Raw genomic sequence first — 24,504 nt, forward strand, 5'->3', positions numbered from 1 at the left:
CGTACTAGGACTTCAATGCGGGAGTGTATAATGAAAATGTAATCAAGGAATAAATTTTAACTGAAAATTCGACAATAAAATTCAGTAGCTCGGGATATTTTGCCATATCATCAATCATTTTGAACCTTATAAAGCAAACTGAAGGGTTTTTCAATTAGGGGTTTGTTTCATTATGAATAGCCCGCTATCTCGACCGGCAATTGTGAAATGAGTGAAAAATAATTGAGCTGTTGGGACAAGTTAGTAATGTGAAGAATCGAAACCGTGTGCGTTGATCAAGTACAACTGAGAATATTGCTTCTGTAGCCTGGTAGTGTTGCCGAATATTTAGGTTTATCGAGTCCTCATCCTTCTTGGGAATAAGGAAATCCAACAATTATGCAGAGTGATTCACCAGGATGGCCTATTAGACGTTTATGGAAAACAAATAATAATTTTGATCTGAAAATTTGCATCTTGGAGTTTGAGACAATGATCTTTCTCCCTAAAATATTTTCAGACCTCTACAACTTCCGGTTATACCGGAAACAGACCACTACTTTCTTATTTCAAATGGCACACCCAGTATATTATTGCATCATTAGATAGCTTTTTTGATGGCAATTTCGGCAATATGCCATACCTTGGGTAAAAATTAAACGGTTCATGAGTTATTGGGATTCTTATGAAAAAAAAAGTTGCGATGAGGACTCACATTTTTTGAATATTTCAGCAGAAAAAGCTTTTTTCGGAAATTTTTTTTCTTTTTCGATTCCGCAAATACGTAGTATCATAAGACTGTTTTCGGCTTGGACCAAAAATGTACAGGGTGTTTATAACAGGATCATTAGCTTGGACAACTCAAATTCATCAAAACTCAAGATTTTCAAATTAGAACCTAAATTTTTTATTATTTCAGTTGATTCTACGTCCAAAAATAGTGGGGGTTACTTAAGCAAACCCTATAACTAAAATAAATACTTCAAGAGTTATCGGAGAAGAACTTCAAATGAGGAAAAACCGCTATTTATAACTGTGTTAATAACATTCTGTTTCTTCCAGAAAACACAAAGAGAAACTAAAATTCGATGTTTGGATAACTAAATTTTACATTTAATGAATTTTAATTAATTTTTCGTTGGGATTGTTGAGAAATCCATAAACCAATACAATTTTCAATTACGAATAATTCATTACAATTCTTGATATGTCAAATTTATTTATGAAAAACCGAATTTTCTTTCTGTGTTTTTTGGAAATCGCAGACTACTCCACACAGTTATAAATAGCGGTTTTTCCTCATTTAAAGTTCTTCCTCGATAACTCTTAAAGTATTCATTTTAGGTATAGGGTTTGCTTAAGTAACCTCCACTATTTTTGGACGTAGTATCGACTGAAATAATAAAAAATATAGGTTCTAATTTGAAAATCTTGAGTTTTGATGAATTTGAGTTGTCCAAGATCATGATCCTCTTATAAACACCCTGTACCTACATGTTTGGCCCAAACCACAAACAGTCTTATAATACTACGTATTTGCAGAATCGAAAAAGAAAAAAAAATTTTTGGAAAAATCTTAAATGCTCTATATTTCTTCCAAACGACATTCATTTAGGGATCTCTGTCTCTTTTGTTCTTCCATTCTCATCATTAATTAAATGGATCCTAGTGGACTTCCCTGGCGGGGATATACAAACCTATCCCTCCCGCCGGCACGCCAATGTCCACATCCTAATGTGGTATCGTTAATTTTCCAGATAAGGAGAACCCCAACCGGGGGAAATGTACATCCAGTCCGCCCCTGTAATGGAAAATCCCCTGGATGCACTTTCACAAACGGGAACGGCAGCTAGGTGACCCAATTAAGGAGAGATGTCCTTCGAAGCTGACAAGCAATTCTTGTGTCCCCGACTGATAGACTATCTGGCTATCGTCGGGGTCAAATCCAGCAATAACGCCACCAAATTAAGCTCAAGTACCTCGATACAAGTAAGAAACACAATAACTTTCGAAAATACGTTTTGATTATCGATTTTTATAAACACCACTTATTTTTTTTTTTTGTTAAGTTGGTATGATTGTTCAGATTATGTCATATAATTAATCCTTAGAATAGAGAATATTCTATGTTCTAAGAATTAATCTATGGAATTTTTAGTGTCTGGTTGTATATTAGTGTTCTGTGAGTTTGGTTAAGTATTAGCGGGAGTATACGCTCTATTAGTATGACGTCACACACCGCCATTTTTGGTTCTCCTGTCAGTGTTCGGAATCCAAACAAATAAATTGTCATTCAAATTAGTTCGGTGTCGTTGAAGGCATTGGCTTATTTTCATGAATAAGAGTATTTGAGTAAAGATTTCAGTATTAATTGATAGACAGAAGGAACGAGGTTAGTACCAGCATAGTATACTATGCTTATACTATGGTACCAGTAAGTTTGAGTCCTGCATCATTCCCCAGATTTTGTATAAAGCCGTGTTTATTAGTTGAACTTCAAGTTCGAACTTGAAGGCATTAATTTCGTGCTTTCTGTCTATCAATTAATAGTAAAATCGTTCCTGCACATATAGTCACATGTGCAGAGAAAAACTCAATTGCGGATCCAATACAACACCCAGATATTTAATCTCTGAGACATAATCTACATTCACTTCATTAATACATACTCTCAAATTTGATTCAGAAAATTTTTTACAATCTGATTTTGAACCTAAAACCATACATTTTGTTTTAATAGTATTCAGTTTCAATCTTTTCTTACACAGCCAGTCATAGAGTAAGTTCATTTCAGAATTAATTATTTCCGTCACCTCCAAAAAATTCCTTCCTGCCACACATAAAACTGTATCATCAGCAAACAAATTAACAAATGACTTCTTCAACACTGTATTTAAATCATTGACATAAACTATAAAAAGCAGAGGACCCAGAATGCTCCCCTGCGGTACACCTAACCTACTACATTTGAAAATTTTCTAAGTCTAAGTATAAAAATATTAAAATGCTCGAGTTCCCATAATGACACGCAAAAACTTCCAGTCTCCAGAACTACTGCGGCGGTACCCAATTCAAGACCACAAGGATTTCCCAATGCCCCTTGACATGGTGTACTTCTGTCAGCCGGAGGGCTGTTCTTCAGTAGGACCAAAACGGACAGCTCAAAGGGACGCCACATCTTTCGTCTTCACCTTAACGGACAAAGATTGCGGCAAGACACGTTACGGCATCTGCGTCAACTTCTACAGGCCGATCGAGAAGCTATCGGCTGGACTATCGGCGTCCGGTAGACGGGCAAGCACAAGCATCAGAAGGAACTCCTGGAGGAAGAGCATGGAGAAGAGTTCAGACTCGGCTTTTTCTAGGTGAGGTTATTGGTCTGCTTTTGACTACACTGCGCAAAAAAATTAACGCACATTCTGAAAATCTCAATTTTAATGAAAGTTAACTCTACATTGACTTTATAACTTTTTTTTTATGTTCTCTCGGGAAGGTTTTGAACGAAACAAGACACATTAAATGGAAGAAAAATTCAGGATTTCACCGAATCTTATGTGAAAGAAGAGAAATAAACAATTTTCAAAATACTGGAATGCTGATAAGTGATTCAATACTTGGTATTTCCACCCCTTGCGTTAATTACAGCTCGGCAACGACGGTTCATACTCAAAATGAGTGATCTTAAAATGTTCTGATCTAATCCTTCCCAGATTTCTCTGAGTTGGATTCCTAAGTCATTAAGAGTAGCTGGATGATTTTCTGAACTTCTCAGCCTTCTATTGAGGTTGTCCCAAACCTGCTCAATCGGATTGAGATCTGGACTTCTTGCTGGCCATTCCATTCGAGAGACTTCAACCTCTTCAAGGTACTCCTGAACAATGCGCGCACGATCGTCCTTAAAAATGAAATTATCACCAATGTATGGGGCAAATGGCACTACATGCTCTTCAATGTTCCTTATATACCTATCAGCATTCATAACTCCATTATCAACGACTACTAGGTATGTGCGAGCAGTCAAAGATATTCCACCCCATACCATAATCGATCCTCCCCCGAAACCAGTAGTATTCAGGAAATTGCACTGAGCATATCTTTCATGTGGACGTCTGTATACAAGGGAACGTCGATCACAATGGTAGAGGCAGAATCTAGACTCATCTGTGAAGAGAACTCTTTCCCAATCAGCCTCTTCCCAATGGATATGCTCTCTCGCAAAATCCAAACGCGCCCTTCGATGGGCTGGGGTAAGAGCTGGGCCTCTTGCAGCGACACGAGGCCTTAAATCATATTCTCTGAGGCGATTTCTTATTGTCTGAGTGCTAATTTGCACCCCATGAGTTTGCTCAAGCTGATTTTGAAGGAGGCGAGCGGTTGCAAACCGTTGTCTCAACGAAGAAACTCTCAAGTAACGTTCTTGAATGGCAATTGTTACCCGTGGTCTACCCTGTCCTGGTCTTCGGACATTCATACCTGTCTCCCTGAATCGATGCAACATTCTGGACACACTTGTATGGGAAAGTCCAAACCTTTCTGCAATTCTTGTGTATGTCCACTCTTCTTCTCGCAAAACTACCGCTTGGGCACATTCCTCTTGGCTCAAATTGCGTGTTTCGCGTTGCATAGCGATCGAGTGTAGAAAATCAAACGAAAGAAAAAATATTGATCATTAGAATTGATCGAGAACAACTGATTTCAGAATGGAGCCAATACATTCAAAATCTGATAATCTCATCTTTTTTTATTCCTGCTGGGAAAAAAAAACATCTTTATTGAAGAAAATCGTTGAAAGTGGATAACATATGCATGCATAAGTCTGATAAAAATAATTATCATTGAGAACACCTTCAGTTGTAGAATAAATTTGAGATTTCCATAATGTGCGTTAATTTTTTTGCGCAGTGTATAAGATTGCGGTGCAATGAAACCCCCTTAAATCTAATCTACTGAATACTGAACATAAATGACATAAGAAATGTCAAAAAATATTACTTAGCGTTTCCATTAAACCAATTTGAATTACATCATTCCTATTGAAAAACTCTAAACATTCTTCCTTTCTGAGCGGTCTGCCTATGGTTGAAAACCCCTTCCTACTCCTAATTCGAAAGTAGGAGATTCGATCTCCAGGTCGGGACAGCAATTTTCTGATTTCGGGGAGATCAAACATCTCTCCAAGTATCTCTAAACTATTTTCTCAGTGATTACAGAAGCAGCAACGTTGGGCCAAGCGACTCGGAAAAAGACACGAGTAGGAGGGACTCTGAATCCTTGACACCAAACCTAACAACACCTAGGTTGGGAGTGACCGCCCCTTCGAACGACTCCGAGAGTGGGGGAAGTCACTCACCATCACCTAGAGCTAGCAGAAAAAGAAATGTAAGTTTATAACACATTTTTATTGTAAATCCTGCAAATTAGGTTCTATTACCTTGTATGAGTGTATGTTTTATATTTCAGAGGATAAAAAATCACTCCCTTACCTCCCTTTGTCTTTTATCGCATCATCCCTTCTTCACGTCGTTTAGAGAGTGTCTGCACATATTGAAGAAGCTCATAGATGCCTGCAATGAATCTTCGAATCCTAGAAGAGTTGGCGGGTCAAAACAGGCTCCTAGGTGAGATCAAGTAAGATGTGGAATTCAGGAGTACAACTAATTCCTTTTTCACACTTAGGGAGAGTGTTTGGAGTGTCTTAACTGGACAAGCTGGGGAAGGTGCGTCTTCTATAGTTCTTCACGATGTTAGGGAGATCGAGACGTGGATTCTGAGGTTGCTCTCAGCTCCAGTTCCAATACCAGGAAAGACAAGGTCAGTGAAAAATAATAATATTAACTTATGATTATCATTGTCCATTATATTTAAAATAGTAAATATTTATGATGCTTTATTTCAATATCCTTTCACAATTCAGTTTAAAAATAGACTTTTCCATTTGTAAATCCTATAACAAGTTTGTTACGTAGTTGTTGATTGATTGATTTTTCAGGGTGGAAGTAGAAGTATTATCACCAAGTGTATACAGCCCTCTAGTGTTTGCCTTACCAAGTCATACTCGATTTAGCCTTGTGGACTTTCCTCTACATTTGCCTTTAGAATTATTAGGTAAGCTTGGAACGTTTACAAGTCAAGGAGAATTTTTTAAACTCGCTGTTTTAGGTGTCGAAACTTGTTTGAAAGTTCTTACGATTATTTTACTGGAAAACAAAATAATTTTCCAGAGTAGAGACTATAATGCTCTTTCAATGTCTGTGATGGCTTTTGTTACGATGTTATATCCTTTAGAGTACATGTTTCCGGTAATACCATTGCTACCAACCTGTATGAATTGCGCCGAGCAGGTAAGGCAACCAGAAGAAAATGTATACCATTAACATTGAACTTACTCCACCTTGCAGCTCTTGTTGGCACCCACTCCTTATGTAATTGGTCTTCCAGCTAGTTTTCTGATGTTCAAGAAGAATTTCAGGTAATTTTCAATTCGATCTCGAAAGAATCAATTTATTGATTTACACTAACCCGATATTCCAGACTTCCTGATGATGTCTACTTGATCGATTTGGATTCGAATAAGCTCTTGGCCCCTCAAGAGATACCTTCACTACCAGAACCCGAAGGAACAATACTCAAGAATCATTTGAAGCAGGTAAAATTCTGTTGTTTATATTAGCATCTTTTCGTCTTTTTTTCTGTGTATTCAAATTTTACTCTTGGTCTTAGGCTATGCAACTGATGGATACTGTTGGTGTTGGAGTAAATATGAATTTTTATCAAAATGCATGTTTTAGCTATTAGAGGATAGCTGAATCGGTCAAACTCGAGAAATGTTTCTCGCTTCATTAGTTAAATAAGGAAGTCATAGAATTCCACATCTATTTGAAAGTTAAACGAAAATGAATGTTTACAACTTTTATTCCCTAATATGAGTAAGTACCCTCATTCAAGATACACCAAACTGGACAAAAGTAATGAAACTATTGACTTTAATGATAAAAAACAGAACCTGTTGTGGTAAGAAGATAAAAGTTACTGGTAGCCAGATCTGTCATAAGAAAAAGCACTGTGTATTTGCTAATCGACAATGGAACTTATGAATGATCTGATGGTGTCAATAATTATCCACATTTCTCGAGTTTGAAATGGTGAGACAACCTAAGCTTCATTCCCTGTAGTGGACCACAAAATAGGCTTGAATTGCCAATATAGCAGCACAGGGTGGAAACTAGATCACTGAATATATCTGATATAGCTGGCTTACCTAACCTATTGAACCTAACTATTTTAGCAGAGCTTACTGAACTTATTCTTTCCATATAAATATTAAGGCATTACATAAATCCTGTAGAAGCCTTTACTTTCAATATGCACATATTTATTTATTTGCTTATAATGAGATGAATTATTTTATCAATCAAAAAAGGAAATTTAATTTTGAAAACTTCCATTCAAGAAATTAGTTGATAAATCAAAAATAAAATAACATATTCGATGTATTAGCTATTATCTTGATGTTTTGAGATTTTTTTTCATTATTATTTAATTTTGTTACTATCTTTCAATTTTTTGTTGTTTGTTATAATAATTTTTGCCATTGTTGAAATTTTATTTCTGAGCAAACATTTATGAATATTAAATACATATGTCAAAAGTAACGGCATCAACAGAATTTCTGCAATAATTTCAATACGTCTTATATCAAACACTTAGTTTTTGATGATTATTTCTTTCCGGTTAAGGGAGAACCTCAAAACAATAAATACACACTGGAGTTGGTAGTAAATATACTTCATAGTTCTTAAAAAAACAAATACCAATAACAGGTATAAACAAAAATTGAATGGTAAATACATAACTTCAAAAGTCCTTAATCGATAATATAACTAGGATGAACAACAAGCAGAGGATCATCCTCTTCCTGTTCTTCCTCAGATCCCTTCAAACCAACCTTGCTCAACTCGATGATGACGTTATCGTGATAAATTAACCTGTCTATCACTTTCTCTATGAGCTGCTTCTTCTCTATCAACTCGTCTTCGGTCTCAATCTGATCTATAACGGAGTTCAAATACCAATCGATCAAACCGCTCCTTCTCATTCCTTCGGAACTTTCCTCTTCACTCCTGGCTTCCTCCCTTCTCATGTGTATCACTATCATGTTACTCAAGGTCTTGTACTCTTCGAAACTGAGCACCAGTTTTCTTTTTTGGACTGCCGGTGTGTCTGATTGAGTTTCCGGTTCCTCTGTTTCCATCTCTTCGCCCACCATTGTCGTGTCGTCTTTGTCGAGGTGGATATCGGGTTGTTCTACCCTGATTATGGATTTGTTTAGGAGTCTGTAAGCTTCCTTGACGTGTTTGGGAGACACCTCGTCTGATATTTCCATCCTAGCCATGGCTTCGGCCAGACGTATCATGCTTTCCAACTGTCGTACTGTGATTCTCCAAGTAGACTTTCCGGTGCTTGTGGTGTCTCTTAATCTCAAATGGTTGTAATGACGGACTAGTAGCTCCCCAGCTTCCTTGCTTATGACCGGTTTGAACTTTCTAGCGAAAGAGATGTACTGAAGGACGTCCTGCCTGGTGTAAACCCTGTCGATGTTGTCTTCGATGTTACTGTGCAAGTCTACGATCTTCCTGGCTACTGCGTAATCCGTGACTTCGTTGCACTCGTCGATCAGGATGAAAAACAGATCGAACCTGGACATGATGGGGGCCGATAGGGCTATGTTTTGTTGGAGGGACTTGGCCCTGTCGTACCTGCCTCCGATGGGGTTTGCGGCTGCCAGGATCGAGGTTCTAGCGTTCAATGTTGCCCTAACTCCGGCTTTCGCTATGGAGATCGTTTGCTGTTCCATGGCCTCGTGGATGGCGACCTGGTCTCGAAGGTCCATTTTGTCGAATTCATCTATGCAACAGACGCCGTTGTCCGCCAACATTAGGGCTCCTGCTTCTATGACGAAGTCGGAAGTTTCTTCGTCTCTTACAACGGCTGCTGTCAGACCGGCAGCCGAAGAGGCTTTGCCTGAGGTGTAGACTGCTCGAGGGGAAAACTCGGACACCTAAAATTCGATTTGGTTCAAAGAGAGGTTTAGGATTGATTTAGTCTAATCATTTTTTTATTTAGTTTCGAATAGTTGAGATTTCAAAACTTAATCAGCTGATCTTCAAAAACAATGGGGAAAATCACTTTTTCATACTCGCATTTTTAGGACCATAATGTATTCAAATTTTTGCTATTTCATAAAGAAGTGTGATCCTTATAGTAATAAGGAATTCTTTGAATGCTGTAAGAATATGCAGGGTGTAACATGATTGGTTGGCCATAGCCTAGTGGTGAATGCAGGTCCTCCAGGCTTCCAGAAAAGTAGCTTGTTGTGTATCCTAAAGCTGTTAGTTTTGGAGATACAGAGTGATTAATAAAAATTGGCGGTCTAAATTTCTGATATCCGTAACTTTGGAAACAGTAGTCCGATTTTGTTTGAATTTTTAGGGTTTGTTCACTTTATACAACCCTTCAAAATGTTTAAAATGTAATTTTAATATTTCTAGGTAAGTTCTTAGATAATTGAGATTTTCTTCAGACTTCGAGATCTATATTCTTTACACGTTTAGAGGAATGTCGTTATTGCAATGGAAAAAATTTTAATTCATCGTAATGAATTCAATTTTTTTTCGAATGGTACACTTTCTCCAAGAGACTAGCAAACGAAAGCCTTCATGTTTTATGTGAATTTTTCAGAATACGGTCCTGTTTTTATTTCTTTCGTGATAATATTTGATATATCGGCTGAGATTTTGAATTTTATGCTTTCTGTTTAACTTTTCTTCATTCTTAAACACCTACCGAGTATTGTAACACGCTGGGTAAAATATTAATCAGAAGAATGCATAATAAAGAATCGATTTAGTCAGACATAATTCACGAATTTTAATGCGTAATTATAAATTATTTTAAAATTCGAAACGTACGATTCAAATTCAAATTCCGTAATCTGTCAATTTTCGGAACAGTCACACCAACTTCCAAGATACAATAAAAAAGTCACTAGGATAGGGCTGCCATAAATGTTGGAACATCAACCGGGACAAGTGGCACAAAAATAGGTTAAAATACCACTCAAAAATTGAAACCTCATCTGAGAGGTATTCATTTATTAATAATCCAGGGTTTCTATAGGATTATTGAGTTTTTTGCACTTAGTAGTTGAATTATAACACATTCCCCAAAAAATAAGATTTATTCAGACATATCCACTGAAAAAATTTATAAAGAACAAAAATAATATCAACTCGCAATAAAAACAACATAAAGTCGCAACAATAAACAAATAGGTGCGCAGGACAACCGATAATTATGATGTCTTTGGAAAAAATTTCTTCTAATGAAAAAAAACTCGCCTTTATTTTACTTCGAAGTAAGAACCTATTAGAGTTATCCGCACAGACAGCGAAAATATTTCATATAGAAATATTAAGGTCCTCTAAAGATTCAATACAAAATAAAGTGATTGTATAAGACAGTTTATTTTGCCATGTGTCCAATTTTAATAATTTTATTTTCAATCCTTCAGTTTCAGAAAAATAATGTTTGAGCAACGGAAACAGTATTTCAGCTTTATGATTACTGAAATCCGTTGAGATTCCATGAAAACAAATTTTGTCTCATCTACCCTATATATATATAAGGAAATATGAATCTCAAAACGGTCAAATTACTGACCGGGACAACTGAATAACTGACTCAATGATCCACGGGACGTATGGCAGCCCTACACTAGGAGGTATAATCTGAATTTTTCATTGAATTTCGACAAGATTTCACAACACTTGACTGAAATACAGAAAATATCTTCTAATACTCGTTGCAGAAGGCTATTCCAAAACTTATGCGATCGAAGACTCTATCCTTCGTCGCTCAGAGAGGAGAACTTTCCCCTCCTTATCATTTCCCCTTTGCAGGCTAGGAGTGGCGCAGTCTACAGCGCCAGCTTTTCTTCGGTTCAGTTTCAGTACGCTGTTGATTCTAGACCAGTGAACAAGTACTAAACGAATTAAAGCATTCTCTGTTATTACATTCGTTACTGTGTTGTGTTCGAAATTGTGAAATTATCTTCCGGTGCCTAGGGGTTTTATTTGGAAAGGTAAGTTTCCGAATTATTTATTTTTTCGTTGTAAGAAGCTATGTTCTACGAAGGCGCAGCCGATCGGCTCCGCAACCGCAGCCGTCCGTCTCCAGAGACGCAGCCTTAAGGCTCCGCAGACGCAGCCGTCCGTCTCCGCAAACGCAGCCTCAAGGCTCCGCAGACGCAACCGTCCGTCTCTGCAGACGCAGCCTTAAGCCTCCGCGGACGCAGCCTAAAGGCTCTGCAGACGCAGCCGTCCGTCTCCGGAGACACAGCTGCAGCCTAAAGGCTCTGCTGACGCAGCCGTCCGTCTCCGGAGACGCAGCCTCAAGGCTCCGCAGACGCAGCCGTCCGTCTCTGCAGACGCATACTTAAGCCTCCGCGGACGCAGCCGTCCGTCTCTGCAGAAGCAGCCTAAAGGCTTCGCAGACGCAACCGTCTCCGCGAAGCTTTTATCTGCTCCAAGGCTGCAGCTGCAACCGTTTCACTGAGGCAGTCGATCGGCTGTTCAGATTAATACATTCTGTACCACAGCTACACTCTCTCGGGGTTAGCTGAGAAGGCCTTTTAAGGTCTTTGAACATTTCAGAGTTTCTAATATAACTCTCTGTTCTCCAGATGGCACCTCCAACTCGCTTCATCAAAATGGGTGAACTGCTTGAAGAATCCGCAGAGACGGTGAATGGTAATTTGATTTTGGAAAGGCTGAAGCTTTTGGCACAGGAACACTTGCCGGAGGGTTGGACAGAGTGGAGGGTGGCCCAGCTGTCGAAAGAGCAGTTGCTAGGAAATCCGGTGGATCCCCTAGTTCTCAACAAGATCAGGTTTGCGCTTCCCACTCTGGGAGTAGTGAGAGCTTTTTTACCAGAAGCTGATCATTTGTCCGAAAAAACCTACAGGGACATTAAAGTGTGTATGTTAGAATCTGCCTTCTGCAGGGCCCTGATTATGAGTCCCCCATACGTTTCGAATCGAATAAGAGGTTCGGCCACCCAAACCGAAATCTTCAATCGGGCGGTTAGAGGTATGAAACCTTTGCTCATATCTAGACAAGAAGCTTCAGACCAGTTGGGTGAGACGTCAGAAGTTAGTTCAGAAGAAGACGTGTCTGAAGACTCCCATGGTAAACGTCGAAGACATTCTTCGAAGGATCAAGTTATGAAGAGACCAAGGTTTGATCGAGTCACCCTTCTTGAGAACAAGCTGGAAGCAATGTTTGTCTCAATCTGCGTTCGCCTGGATGATTTAGCAAGAAAACGATCTAGAGGAGCCGAGTCATCGGACGAAGAGGAAGATGAGTTACTGTATAATTCTGATCAGGAGAGCTCTGAAACTTGGCGAGCGCCCGATATAGGTTTCACAGATGACCTAGATCTAGATTTTCTACCTGATGTAAAGGTGGATGCTCCAGATGATCCGGAGCCCAATCCAATCATCAAGGCACAGGGTATTGCCTGCCAACGTTTTGGTTCCCATTCGTGGAACAAAATTGGATATAAAGAAGTTCAGAAACGCTTGCAGGCGGTGCCAGTCTTCGAGGATCTCAAAGTTAATTCGCAGTTGGGAAATTTAGCGACCAGGTCTTTCGCCTCGGATCTACTAGTAAAATTTAATGATACATTAAGCACTATCTACCATGGCCTATTAAACCAAAGAAAAATAATAGAGGAGGCTTTGAATGGCCTGACCGCTAAGCATCCTGATATTGTCGACAATATAAATACGATTCTAAATGATACCAATTCTAACTTTAAAAACTATTCAGATGATCTTTTACAATTCGTATGTGCTCAGAGAGCAGAAGCCGTTTTCTTGCCCTAATGGGGGCAAAACGGTTGTATTTCAATTCATAATAGTATTGGAATAGGAATATAAAAATAAATTTTTGTAAATGAAGCCCTTTCAATTCTACATATTTCCTAGCACCCAACAAAACATTAGTTAGTGCTCTTCTAATCATATCAAGGTTATCTCGTTTTTTTTTTTTAATGGCATATATCTTATCTTTCAAAGAAACCAACAAAAAATAATTGAAAGTAGTTAGATTCGGTGACCTTGGGTCCTTGCCACAGGGTCATGATTTCATTAATTGAAATGTATAAGTTTAATCGATTAAGTAGAAATTGATAAGTTCAAATTCTCTTAAAGATTTAATTTGCAATACTTAGGTTTGCTATAAAGCAAACTCACATTTTACGTTTTCCTAGATGTTTTAGTCATTTTGTAACGATTTTAATTCCTAGTTTCAAAAGAATTCAAAGTTTCATCTTGCATACTTCTGATTGATATTTAACGCAGCGCGTTACAATACTCAATAGGTTTTGAGGGTTTTAGAATGAAGAAAAGTTGAACAGAAAGCTATGAAATTCAAAATCTCAGCTGGTAACATTGAATATTAACACGAAAGAAATAAAAACAGTACCGTATTTTAAAAAAGTTACATAAAACATGAACTTTTTCGTTTGCTAATCCTTTGAAGAAAGTATGCCATTCAATGTGAAAATTGAATACATCACTCTGAATTATGTATTTTTTCATGGCAATAAAGTAATTCCTCTAAAACATGTGAAAAATATAGATTTCTAAGTCTAAAGGAAAAACTCAATAATCTGAGTACAGGTTAAAGAAAGATTAAAATTACATTTTAGACGTTTTGAAGGGTTGTGAACAAACTCACAAAATTCAAATAAAATCGAATTCAAGTTATGGATATCAGAAATTTAGGCAAATTTTCATGAATCACCCTGTCTCTCCGAAACAAAGTTTTGAGAAACAGTTCAAAAAACTAGCTTGTTGTGTATACAACAAACTACTTTTCTGAAAGGCCAGGTTGACCTGCATTTACCACTAGGCTATAGCCAATCACTCATTTTACACAGATTCAATTAGAAATCTATGCAGATGTAAATTGTATTATATTGTATATTCTTTTGTAAATAAACCTTATTCTATTCTAATCAAATTTAAATGAGGTTATTCTAATTTCCATGTCTGGTTCCAATTATTTTTTTAATGCCCTTATTTGATACAAGTTTAAATGATTTTTCATCAAGTGAAGATTATTATTATATTATTATAATTAGGTACTTCACTCTTAATTAAGTAGAATGAAAATAACAAGAATAAACAAAAAAAAATAACCTTATGAAACTCACCTGTTTTAAGAACTGTGATTTGGCTGTACTTGGGTCTCCGACGATACAACAATTTATGTCTCCTCTCAAAGTGGTGCCTTCAATTGTAGTTTTCGAAACACCGCCGAACAACATAAGTAATATCCCTCTTTTGACCTCATCATTCCCATGTATACTCGGGAACAGGCTATTTATGAGATTACTGTACAGATTCTTATCGTGGGACATCTCGTACATGTGTTTCCACTCTCCGTCTGTCATCTGTTGCTTCATTATTTCAGGTGTTATTTCGTCCATGGGCATCTCGATGCCTCCAAACTTTGGATTTGTTGGTTGAACGCTGCAGGCCAAGAAGGCCATCCTGTAGTGGAGATCTCTGACTCCAAGGGCTTTGAGGCCCCTAACACCTGAGAAATCAGCGAAATTGAGATATTAATAAAAAATGAGGAAAGAGTATAAACTTTTGTGCCTCATGTAATTTTCACAAAACTTCTCATTTAGATCAATTAAATGAAATAAATTTTTTTTACCTTCACTATCATCTCCCGACTTATGCCTCGAATTTATCTGTGCCTTGGCTCCAGGAAGTGAAATTTTACCCACATCAGGGACGACAATAAGGGTACCAGTGAAATCATACCGATCTCCCGCTTGAACGGTTTCCACATTCTCTGCTCTTAATATAACTTCGACACTTCTAGGGATAGAACCCCTGGGCAGTTCAGCTTGGGTTTCCTGAATCCTGACTTTTTGAAAATCGATAAAGAGCGATTTGTCTATGTCCAGCATGAAGCGTCTTCGATTCATACATACAGGGTTTCGACAGATAGTGGGATTGGTGAATTTAAATTGTTGCTCGACATTTTTAATAGCAGTTTGACAGTCCAAACATACAAAAGTACCTGAAAAAATTTGAACATTAGTTGAACAATTTTCAATTGTTTGAAAATGCTTTACCTGAAATTAATTCAGGATGTACAGGGTGGGTTCTGATGACTTGACCAGATATTCTGATAAGAGTTCCGATTTTCTCAGTTTTTAGCTCTCGTACTTTATGTCGAGTGGGAACATCTATGAAACTAACATAGCATTCTTTATCTTTCTTGAGGTCACACCTATCTTTAACAAAATTAGATACTGCTTGGCAGAGGTAAGGATATATGCGGAAATATTCTTCTATACAAGTGGTGGCTAAGTTTTGATTGTATTTCTCTACATCTTCAAAACTAACCTCTATCGTACTTCTTTCTTGGTTTAAAAGTTCTCTAGCAGGTTCAAGGTATTTTATTTCATTGTCTTCTCTGAACCTGAATAATAATAAAACATAGAAGTGATAAAAGAAGAGGGAATAAAATGGGATAATACATACTCTTCTAGAAAATCTTGGAAGAGTTTTTGACATCTTATTCCAACTTCATCTCTTTGTACCCTGTGAACTGTTTGAATTCCTTGAACATCCATATCGAGTTAAATTCGTAACTAAAAACTGTTTCAAAACACTTTAATGCTATATTAGTATAGAAATATTTAGCATAACTTGAATAAAATTGTTGAAAATTCTTAAAGAATTGAAGAAAACAAAGCATCAACTGTAAACTTCACAATACGAATTTGGCGCGAATTTTCTAATAAGAAATAAGGAGGTTAGATGCCATTGTCAAATTGACGTTGATTTTCTTCTTTTTCACGATATTCTCAGTTTCACTTATCTTTATATGAAATAAATAGGTGATAAGGTTTAAAAGGTTTTCCGGTAAGTATTTCGAAGGCGTCGAGCTCGATTTTTTATCGCTGTGAGGCGGATTTCAAAGCGCATTCCAGGACAGGCCAGGATTAGCACATTTTGTCATTTAAAATTGAAGTAGAGGTATTCGCTTTCGGTTGATTTAGTTTTAGACGTCGATTGACTGCCCTAATTGTTTATTTTGATATTTTAGGCTATATCGGGTCTGTCCACTCCGAATAACCAGCCGACGCAGTTACAGCCATCGAGGAGAGACAGCGTGTCGAACACTTTGAGGTGAATAATTTTTTTTTGTGAACACGATAAATTCTGAACTCTGATCTTATTTGCAGCATTTCCAAACAGAAATCTCCAGATCCGACACCGCTGCATTCGCCTCATCAATGTCCCTCGCCCAGGCTATCTATAACGCCCCAGTCGACTCAAAGTTTGAGCCCTCAAAAGTCGGGCGTTTCGCCTTCTTCGCCTGGTGGTGTGAACAACTTCATTTATGGAAACGACGTCGATTCCGTTGATATTGCAACAAGGGTGGCTATGGTGAGTATCTATTTAAAGATTACGTTGACACAATTGTCTTCAATACTCACGCGGAGTCATTCTATTTGTTCACAGAGTTTCATTTAGTTAGACTTTTGAAATTTTGTTTTTTTTTTAGATTGAACTTTTTTTTATTTCTCGAGGGATCGGAAAAATGTTTCGAATAGAAGGTTGATGGTTTTGAGAGGAGAATCCACTTATGCCAGAACCTTTTCCATTTCATTCCCTCCTGTGGGGTCATCTTTGGAATTTCAAATGAGAATCCCTGTTTTTTATTGCAGTTTCATACTCTACGATAAAAAAATACAAAAGTTTTGTGAGAACAATTTTTCACTATTCGTTATAGATGACTCTGTATTTCAAGTATGAATTTTCCGTCTACACGACCTTAATTCCATAAATCACATGAAATTGTGAATTAATTCGTTGAAAAAATGGAAAACGTTGTGGGCATAAGATAAACGGCTTGACGAAAATTTTCACTAGATTTCAAACAATCTTGATAAATCCTTATTAATTAATGGGAATATTTTGAATCAAAAAGAAATAATTTCGCCATTTACAAAGTAACGGGTGTTTTTTTTCGAGGTATATAACTTTAAGTCGGCATTACTATTCGAGATGGCGACCGATTTAACAGCTGTCAAGTGATTTATTCTCAGTTTGGTTTGGCAATTTGTCATCAATAGACTCACGCCTGAACAACGCTTACAAATAGTGCAATTTTATTTCGAAAATAATGGTTCTGTGCGGAATACGTATCGCGCACTACGTCCATTTTATTTTGTTTAGCGATGAAGCGCACTTCTGGTTGAATGACTACGTCAACGAACAAAGCTGCCGCATTTGGAGTAAAGTTAATCCTCAAGTGTATGTCGAAACACTGTTACATCCAGAAAAACTGACTGTTTGGTGCGCTTTATGGGATAGTGGAATCATTGGTCCGTACTTCTTCAAAAACGATGATGGCCAGAACGTTACAGTCAATGGTGATCGGTATAGAGCCATGATTACTAACTTTTTCATTTCTGAATTGAATAACCATGATGTCCAGGAGCTGTGGTTCCAACAAGACGACGCAACATTGAAAGACACGTTTGGTAACCGCCTAATTTCACGTTTTGGACCTGTGAATTGGCCTCCAAGATCTTGTGATTTAACAACGCTAGACTACTTTCTGTGGGGCTTTGTAAAGTCATTGGTCTATGCGGATAAGCCACAAACCCTTGACCATTTGGAAGACAACATTCGCCGTGTTATTGCCGATATACGGCCACAAATGTTGGAAAAAGTCATCGAAAATTGGAAGTCCAGATTGGACTACATCCGAGCCAGCGGTGGCGGTCATACGCCAGAAATCATATTTAAAATGTAATGCCACAAGATTATCTTGCGGATAAATGAAATTCATGTCAATCGAATAATCCATCGTTGTTTTATCGCAATTTAAAGTTCTATAGCTCTAAAAAAAACACCCTTCATAAATGACAGTACATGTACTGAAAACAAACAGTTCATCAGAAAACGGCAGAATTTCATGCGAATGATTACTGTTACGTTAAGGTCGTTCGAACAAAATTCCCGGTGATACTTTCGACACTGCAGCCATGGTATTTTAAAACTCAGATTCATTGCTCGAATATTCTGGTGTAGCCTTTATAGAAATATTCTAGGCTTTCAACGATGAAGCTATTAGTGTCGATAGTCTGCTTATGTATCAGTCGGCTCATATTGTGCTGAAGTTTCATCAGAGATCGGTAGATTGGACATGAAAACAGCTACACACAAACTGTGCAATTGTCCAAAACTGGCCATACTAAGCAGCCAGTTCTAAATCCTCAAGGCTCCCATTCACGTTGTCAGATTTGCCAAAAATAGCCTTAGGTTCAACAACGATAAATTGTTTCAGGTGCGTTTCTTCAACTCCCAGAATACCCTGGCCAACTTCACAGAGCACACCAGAACTCTGCGTCTATACCCGAGGCCGGTAGTCGCCTTCCAGATCAACAGTTTCCTCAGATCTCGTCCAAGAGCCTCGCAATTTCTCAACAGATTCGCCAGGACACAGGCCGTCGAGTTTCTTGCAGAATGGTCGTTGACTCCCACCAACGTCGCTTTTCAAAGGGTTCAGACTGGCGTTTTGGATCCATCTCAGATTGGAGACAAGTCCAAGTGGTTCTTGCACACCTTGGATCCCATCAAATTCAACGTATGGGACGATGGCAGCTCTCTGAATGGAGCTTTAAGGTAAGTGGCATGGAAATATGAAGTTTCCTTATTTCCTTTATTTTACAATCTAAGCTGATCCTTCTGATTATTATTATTATCCTTCAAAAACTAGCAGGGTCTTCATGGGGTGCTGATGCCAGCACTATTCGTACGGCAGCCTTGGCCTTGGTTTTTTCTGCTGCTGAATACTGTTGTTCTGTTTGGTTCAATAGTGCTCATGTTCATAAAATTGATGCACAGCTCAACGTTTCTATGAGAATTATTAGTGGAACTATTAGATCGACACCTTCACATTGGTTACCGGTGCTATCAAATTTAGTTCCGCCTCATATTTGTAGACGGGTTGCAGTCAAGAAATCTTGGGTTCTAACCGAACTTAACTGCTTGATCAAAGTCACGCAAACCTTTATGGATTAATGCCTTCCTTCAATCTAATGAAAGCGACAAGGAAATTTGGCGTTCGGAATGGAGTTCTTGTAATGTCTTCAACAAAAGTCTTATCGTTGATTCTTCAGAAAAAGTTCTAAGTTTCAATCTACCTAGGAAAATTTGGTGTATTTTAAATAGACTTAGGACTGATCATGGTCGTTGTAATAGTACGCACTTCAAATGGCATTCTGTTGATAGCCCACTATGTGAGTGTGGTGTAGAAGAGACCATTGACCACTTGGTGAATAATTGTCCAATTTATAAATTTCATGGTGGTTTCCAAGCTATCCATTCAGTTTCAGATTTTTTTTAAGAATGGGTCGCTAACTTCAAATCAATATAATGAAAACTAATATTTAGTACTCTTTTTTGGTTCTTCTTTTTTGTTTTAGGATCCAATTATGAAGTTGTCAACCGTTGGTGAAGAGAATGAAAGAGAGATGGAGAAAATTTTATTTTGAATGAAGAAGAAGCCCTTCAATATAAATATGTCAGCTTATTCTACATATAAACGTTTATACGAATCAGTTACTACACCGATACGGGGAGACAGAGTTTTTGCTGAGGTTTTTATCTATTCTCTTGTATCATACGTTGAAATGTATGATGCCCCGTTTACATTTCTTCTGCTAATACTGAAATTACATCTACACTTGCTTTGTTGTTTGAATATATGTATATACATATATTACTGGGTTCCAATAAAACATTCCCTGCTTTATTGAGTGGTAATTCTGGATGTCCAGAGAAAATCTCAAAATCGCTCGGAGTTCTGAAATACTAGCCAATCGAACCTGCAATAATCTAATACTGGGTTGAGTCATGTGCTACTGGGGATGATCAACACTTGGTGAGAAACAACCAATGATCGAGTCAATAACAGAAGCCAGCCGCTTATCTGTCGTTTTGAAGGCAGACCTTATGTGCTATAGGATATAAACCACCGTCACCATATGGCAGCTATAGCTACCTGCGTGATATCCGAGTCCAGGACAAAAACCAATCAGAAGGAATGATGAGGAAAATTGTTTGAAAGTAAAGGTAAAGGTTAAGCATTAGTTACTGTCCTGCACTCGGATGTTACGCAGGCAGCTATAGCTGCCTTCGAGGTGACATTGGTTTTTCTCCTATAGCTCATAGGAAACCAAGGGTGAGCGAAGAGTTCTGTCATGGACTTCATTCATTTGTCGTTTCCCATCAAGTACTGCTTATCCCAACACTTTTTCACCATAGAAGAGGACCGAAAGCCCAAAACACGCATCCACGGTTATCTCTACACCTTGAGGAATGTGTCTTAAACATTTTTCTTTGCTTTTACACAGCTGCCCTGAATATATATCGAATGATATATGTCAAAGTTTGTCATTGAGCTTGTAGAATTATTACTGTCACTTAAACTCTCTTCTTCTCCAGATTACTCCAAAACCCCGAAAACCAACCGACCGATGAAAGTGGTTCCGACTCCGAAGGTGTCGAAAGCACCAGCTCAAGCTACTCCTCGCTCAGCGACTTCGTCTCGGAGATGGCATCTTCCGACCTCTCCCCATGTGCAGCCTCCTACCAGGACCGCAGGAAATCCTCGCAGAACATGTGCCTCTCCTCCAACATCGATATAGAGTCGGTCTACCATCCTCCTGACAGCCTCCTGTACCCCGACAGTGGGCTGCCTTTGAAACTCGAGTCGCCGAGCAGATCGAGCTCGAGCAGCGAGTCCGACCTGAGCTCGCCCTCGTTCAACAGGGACTCGGAGTTCGAGTTCGGCAAGCCGAAGGCGGAGCCAAGCAAGGAGAACGGAGGAGGGGGAAGCATGGAGAACGAGTCGGACTCGAACTCGACGACCACGCCCAAGACCATAGTAAGTTCGAATACTATTAGGCCGGAGTCTTCGAACGATTCGTTGGATAGGTCGGCCTTGAGAGGTCGCAGGTCAGTGACGCCGGTAAGTGAGAGTGGTGGGGTGAGTGTGGAGGCGAACCATGACGGGTTCGAGTCATGGTTTGTCTGTGGGGTTGCCAGATGTGACGATAAACAAAACGAAAGACAATATTTGAAAAAGTTTCATAGAAAAACGGAAAACTATACCATTAAGTTATTGTATCGAATTCTTTCCATTCATCTAGGCGACTGGCAGAGAAGAGACCTTTGGATACTCGACAAAGCTAATAGGAGTCTGCTGATCTATCCCAATATGAATAGTTGGTATAATATAACTAATTTTCTCCTCCGGTTTCGAAAAAAGATAAAGCCGGTCGAAAATTTTAACCATCAAAGATGACAGCATCTTAACTGATAGTCAATAGTGTGATTCCGGGGAATAGTTTGGTAGAACCTCTAATCTTACCGATGTTTTTCGCTTCGCCATCTTGTCTTCATGTGTGAAATCTCTTAAATGTCCTCCACGTGATCTCGATCCTTGTGAGGTAGTTTTCGAAGACCCGCCGGTAAATTTCGGGCAATATATCACCAATTATTTGACGGATGTTGGTTTTCAGATAGTCTGACGACTATCGGCATATAGGTACTCGATCGTTGGCATAACCATACAAAAAAAATCAAAAGCGATAAATCACAAGATTTTGATGTCCGAATCACATCGCCGAAACGATTAATTACGCGTCCAGGGAATTTTTCTTGCAATAAAGCCAAAATGGATAGTTTTGTGTGGCTTGTCGCACCATCTTGCTGGAATCACATCTCTTGCATATCATTAATTTCAGGCCAAAAAATCGATAATCATTTGGCTATATACCTCCTTCATTTTTGAAGAAGCCGTAAGAGAGGCCCAAATAATGTGCGCGTCGAGGAATGAATAAATTCGGATTTTCTTCAACACTTTCACTACGTTTTCATACGTTGAGCAGTAGATAAACGATCCATAATTGTTAAATGGCTAACCTTCAACTGAACACACGATGCTTCGGATGACAGTTCTGTTTGACATATGTCATTGAAACAAGGCTGTGAAATCCAGACCACGACATGGATAACCCAATATAAAGGATTTTCATATTGGAATGATATGATTAATTATCGTGATAATGGTTATAATGGCAACACTGTACTGTTCAGTAGGTTATACCATTTAATCATGGAAAGATACACGCTTCAACAACGTTTTGAAATTGTTCTATCAAAATCAGTGCTCATTTGAGAATACTGAAAGCAATTTAAGAAGAATTCTTGGGCGAAATTATTCAGTTGATCGACTCACTATTCATGGTATTGTAGACAAATTTGAAAGTATGAAGTACATGCTCAGTAGTCAAGGTACTCTTTTATCGCGTGAAGGAAATTGAGTTTCAAATTTCAAATGTAGTCCATGAATTCTTTTTCAATTTGACAAAACAATTTCATAATTTTTAAACGTTGCTGGCTTGTATATTTCCAGAATTAAATATCATAACCTGTCGAACACAAATGACAAATGACATAAGAAATGTTAAAAAATAATACAGTGTTGCCATTTTAAATAACCATTTTAAATTGAATCATTTCTATTGGGTTGCCTCATAAAACGTATAATACGATTTCGATAAATTGAGAAATTTCTTCAAGTTTTGTACATTTTCAACTGTATTTTTCAAAACTTATAACATCAACAATACGATGGTTTGATTTGATGTTATCAGAAATTCAGAAGCGTTTTCGGGAGGAAATGTTAGCTTTTTATCAAACTATCAAAATTTATGCTTCAATAACCCTCCAAAAAAAATATAAACGAATTTCTCAAAAATTGACCAAATTGTAAAAAATCCTGGCAATCGCGCCGAAAGCACAAAATCTGGCAACCCCACCCGTCGTCTGTCAAGCCAAATTCTTCCTGCACACACCCAATCACATGAGTCTTCTTTCTCACCACATAGGTACCCCCTATAGCACCTTATTTGCAAAAACAGCCGAGCGTAGGTAACGTCCTAGCTAGGACGTCCAGTTTCGGGTCGTCCGGCAACTCATCTCAGTCCGGCGGTGGTACCCCGACCCTGGTCCAGAGACAGAGCTCTCAGGGCTCCCTCTTCGAACAGTTCGCCTCCCAGGCTAAAGAGCTAGTCAAAGAGACCACGAGGCAGAGCAGCCAAGACGGCCTGCTGGCCCACATGGACAAGGTGACTTTTGATGCATGATTGGTGGATGGAATATACGCACTTCTTTATTCTTTTCTGCATGCCAACACTTTGAAGAGGTCTTGGGCTTCCCTCCGATCGATATACGTCTTTCAGATGAATCCGTCAATGCGTTAACCTATGCGATTGCTATGATACTATTCTGGATGAGAAGCGACCAAACTAAGTACATAGGCTTACAACCTTGCTTTCGCCGTTTTTTCCGAAATTCGAAGCTTTATTGTGAAAAATTGTTATACATGAAGGCTTGGTTAATCGATCGTCTAGAGGTATGATTCGATTACCTGGCCTCTCGTCTTTTTCTCCGTAACTTTGTTGGATTTGTAATAATTAAACTGTTTTCAATTATTTACATCTATTTACAAAGCCACACTTATACAGTACAAACTCAGTATTGAGAAGATCCTAATTACGTCTTAATTACAAGTTTCTCAATGCGGTACTGAATTTCGTCTTTAACTCTAGTTTAATTACTCGAAACGTCTTCGTTTATCACGTCTTCGTCATACTTCAAGTTTTCGGTCGTCTCGTCTTTGATTTGTTCGCGACTCGTCTTAATCTAGTCCGCGAACCGTCTTTACGTCGTACGTCTTAAGTTGACCGACCGAATTTGTTCTGTTTCCCGTCTTAGACTTAACTTCAACTTTACTTGTCTTCGGCTTAATTTGAACTGTACCGTCTGTCGATTGGAACTACCCTGTCTCGAATTTCGACCTCCCTTCTCTCGGTTTGACCACACCCTTAGGGAAAGTACCATCCCCTAGTCCAATAAGAGCTTTGCCGTATCGCCCACAAAGATCTTCGCGGATTCCTGGAAATCGAATATTCTAGAAGGTCTAGAACCTGATACACAGATGTAAAACATATGGTACAACCGTCTTGTTCTCGAACTTTCCCAACCCCAGTAAGTCTCTTAAGATTTACAACCGACATGACACATCTTCGACACCCCGAAGAATTACACATCCTTTTTACATTATGTACAATAACAATTCGTTCCCTGTAAATTCATTGAAAGTGTCATGCCCTCGACACTTGAAGAAATTAATAGGTCTCCAAGCATCCGGTTGACCATCTCAATTAGTTACAGGGAACTAACTGGATCCTACATACATTCATGATTATTGTCACTATTTTTCCATTTTTCGGGCAGCGTACGAACGCGTTGAGAAAACTAGTAATCTTTTGAAGCGATCCACGAATTGTTTC

The 24,504-nt window shown here is 38.4% G+C and overlaps 2 protein-coding genes across 16 annotated transcripts in view; one reads left to right on the plus strand and one right to left on the minus strand.

Moving 5' to 3' along the window:
- The window catches only part of LOC123685263 (MAP kinase-activating death domain protein), a 46,314-nt gene that overhangs the window by 3,633 nt on the left and 18,177 nt on the right, over positions 1–24,504 (plus strand). For 9 of the 15 annotated variants that reach the window (XR_006748278.1, XR_006748277.1, XR_006748281.1 and 6 more), the window contains exons 2-16: positions 1,737–1,968; positions 3,022–3,344; positions 5,181–5,358; positions 5,440–5,597; positions 5,656–5,790; positions 5,969–6,084; positions 6,139–6,320; positions 6,378–6,448; positions 6,511–6,625; positions 6,700–6,732; positions 16,173–16,255; positions 16,312–16,516; positions 18,426–18,763; positions 20,588–21,113; positions 23,038–23,277. Coding sequence is in view for 9 of the 15 variants with exons in the window: in XM_045624910.1 (XP_045480866.1) it covers positions 1,852–1,968; positions 3,022–3,344; positions 5,181–5,358; positions 5,440–5,597; positions 5,656–5,790; positions 5,969–6,084; positions 6,139–6,320; positions 6,378–6,448; positions 6,511–6,625; positions 6,700–6,732; positions 16,173–16,255; positions 16,312–16,516; positions 18,426–18,763; positions 20,588–21,113; positions 23,038–23,277 (2,820 nt within the window). In the remaining 6 variants the exon portion in view is untranslated. The remainder of the gene's footprint in view (positions 1–1,736; positions 1,969–3,021; positions 3,345–5,180; positions 5,359–5,439; positions 5,598–5,655; positions 5,791–5,968; positions 6,085–6,138; positions 6,321–6,377; positions 6,449–6,510; positions 6,626–6,699; positions 6,733–16,172; positions 16,256–16,311; positions 16,517–18,425; positions 18,764–20,587; positions 21,114–23,037; positions 23,278–24,504) is intronic. The other 6 variants (XM_045624911.1, XM_045624915.1, XM_045624912.1 and 3 more) reach the window with 5 other exon arrangements.
- On the minus strand, positions 7,744–15,952 carry LOC123685265 (DNA replication licensing factor Mcm6). Its single transcript, XM_045624919.1, has 5 exons — positions 15,605–15,952; positions 15,193–15,542; positions 14,766–15,137; positions 14,257–14,642; positions 7,744–9,037 (listed from the first exon to the last, which is right to left on the minus strand). Exons 1-5 carry the CDS (start codon positions 15,694–15,696, stop codon positions 7,844–7,846), a joined length of 2,394 nt encoding a protein of 797 aa, XP_045480875.1. The 5' UTR covers positions 15,697–15,952; the 3' UTR covers positions 7,744–7,843.

Source organism: Harmonia axyridis, chromosome 7 (genome assembly GCF_914767665.1).
Source record: "Harmonia axyridis chromosome 7, icHarAxyr1.1, whole genome shotgun sequence".
Classification (NCBI taxonomy): Eukaryota; Metazoa; Arthropoda; class Insecta; order Coleoptera; family Coccinellidae; genus Harmonia; species Harmonia axyridis.

What these genes read in the sequence shown, in the direction of transcription:
- LOC123685265 (XM_045624919.1), bottom strand. Translation starts at nt 15,696, where the DNA reads ATGGATGTTCAAGGAATTCAAACAGTTCACAGGGTACAAAGAGATGAA. An exon ending in TTCCAAGATTTTCTAGAAGA is followed by an intron (nt 15,543 to 15,604) that starts GTATGTATTATC and finishes ATTATTATTCAG; the next exon opens with GTTCAGAGAAGACAATGAAA. An exon ending in AATCACAGTTCTTAAAACAG is followed by an intron (nt 9,038 to 14,256) that starts GTGAGTTTCATA and finishes ATCGAATTTTAG; the next exon opens with GTGTCCGAGTTTTCCCCTCG.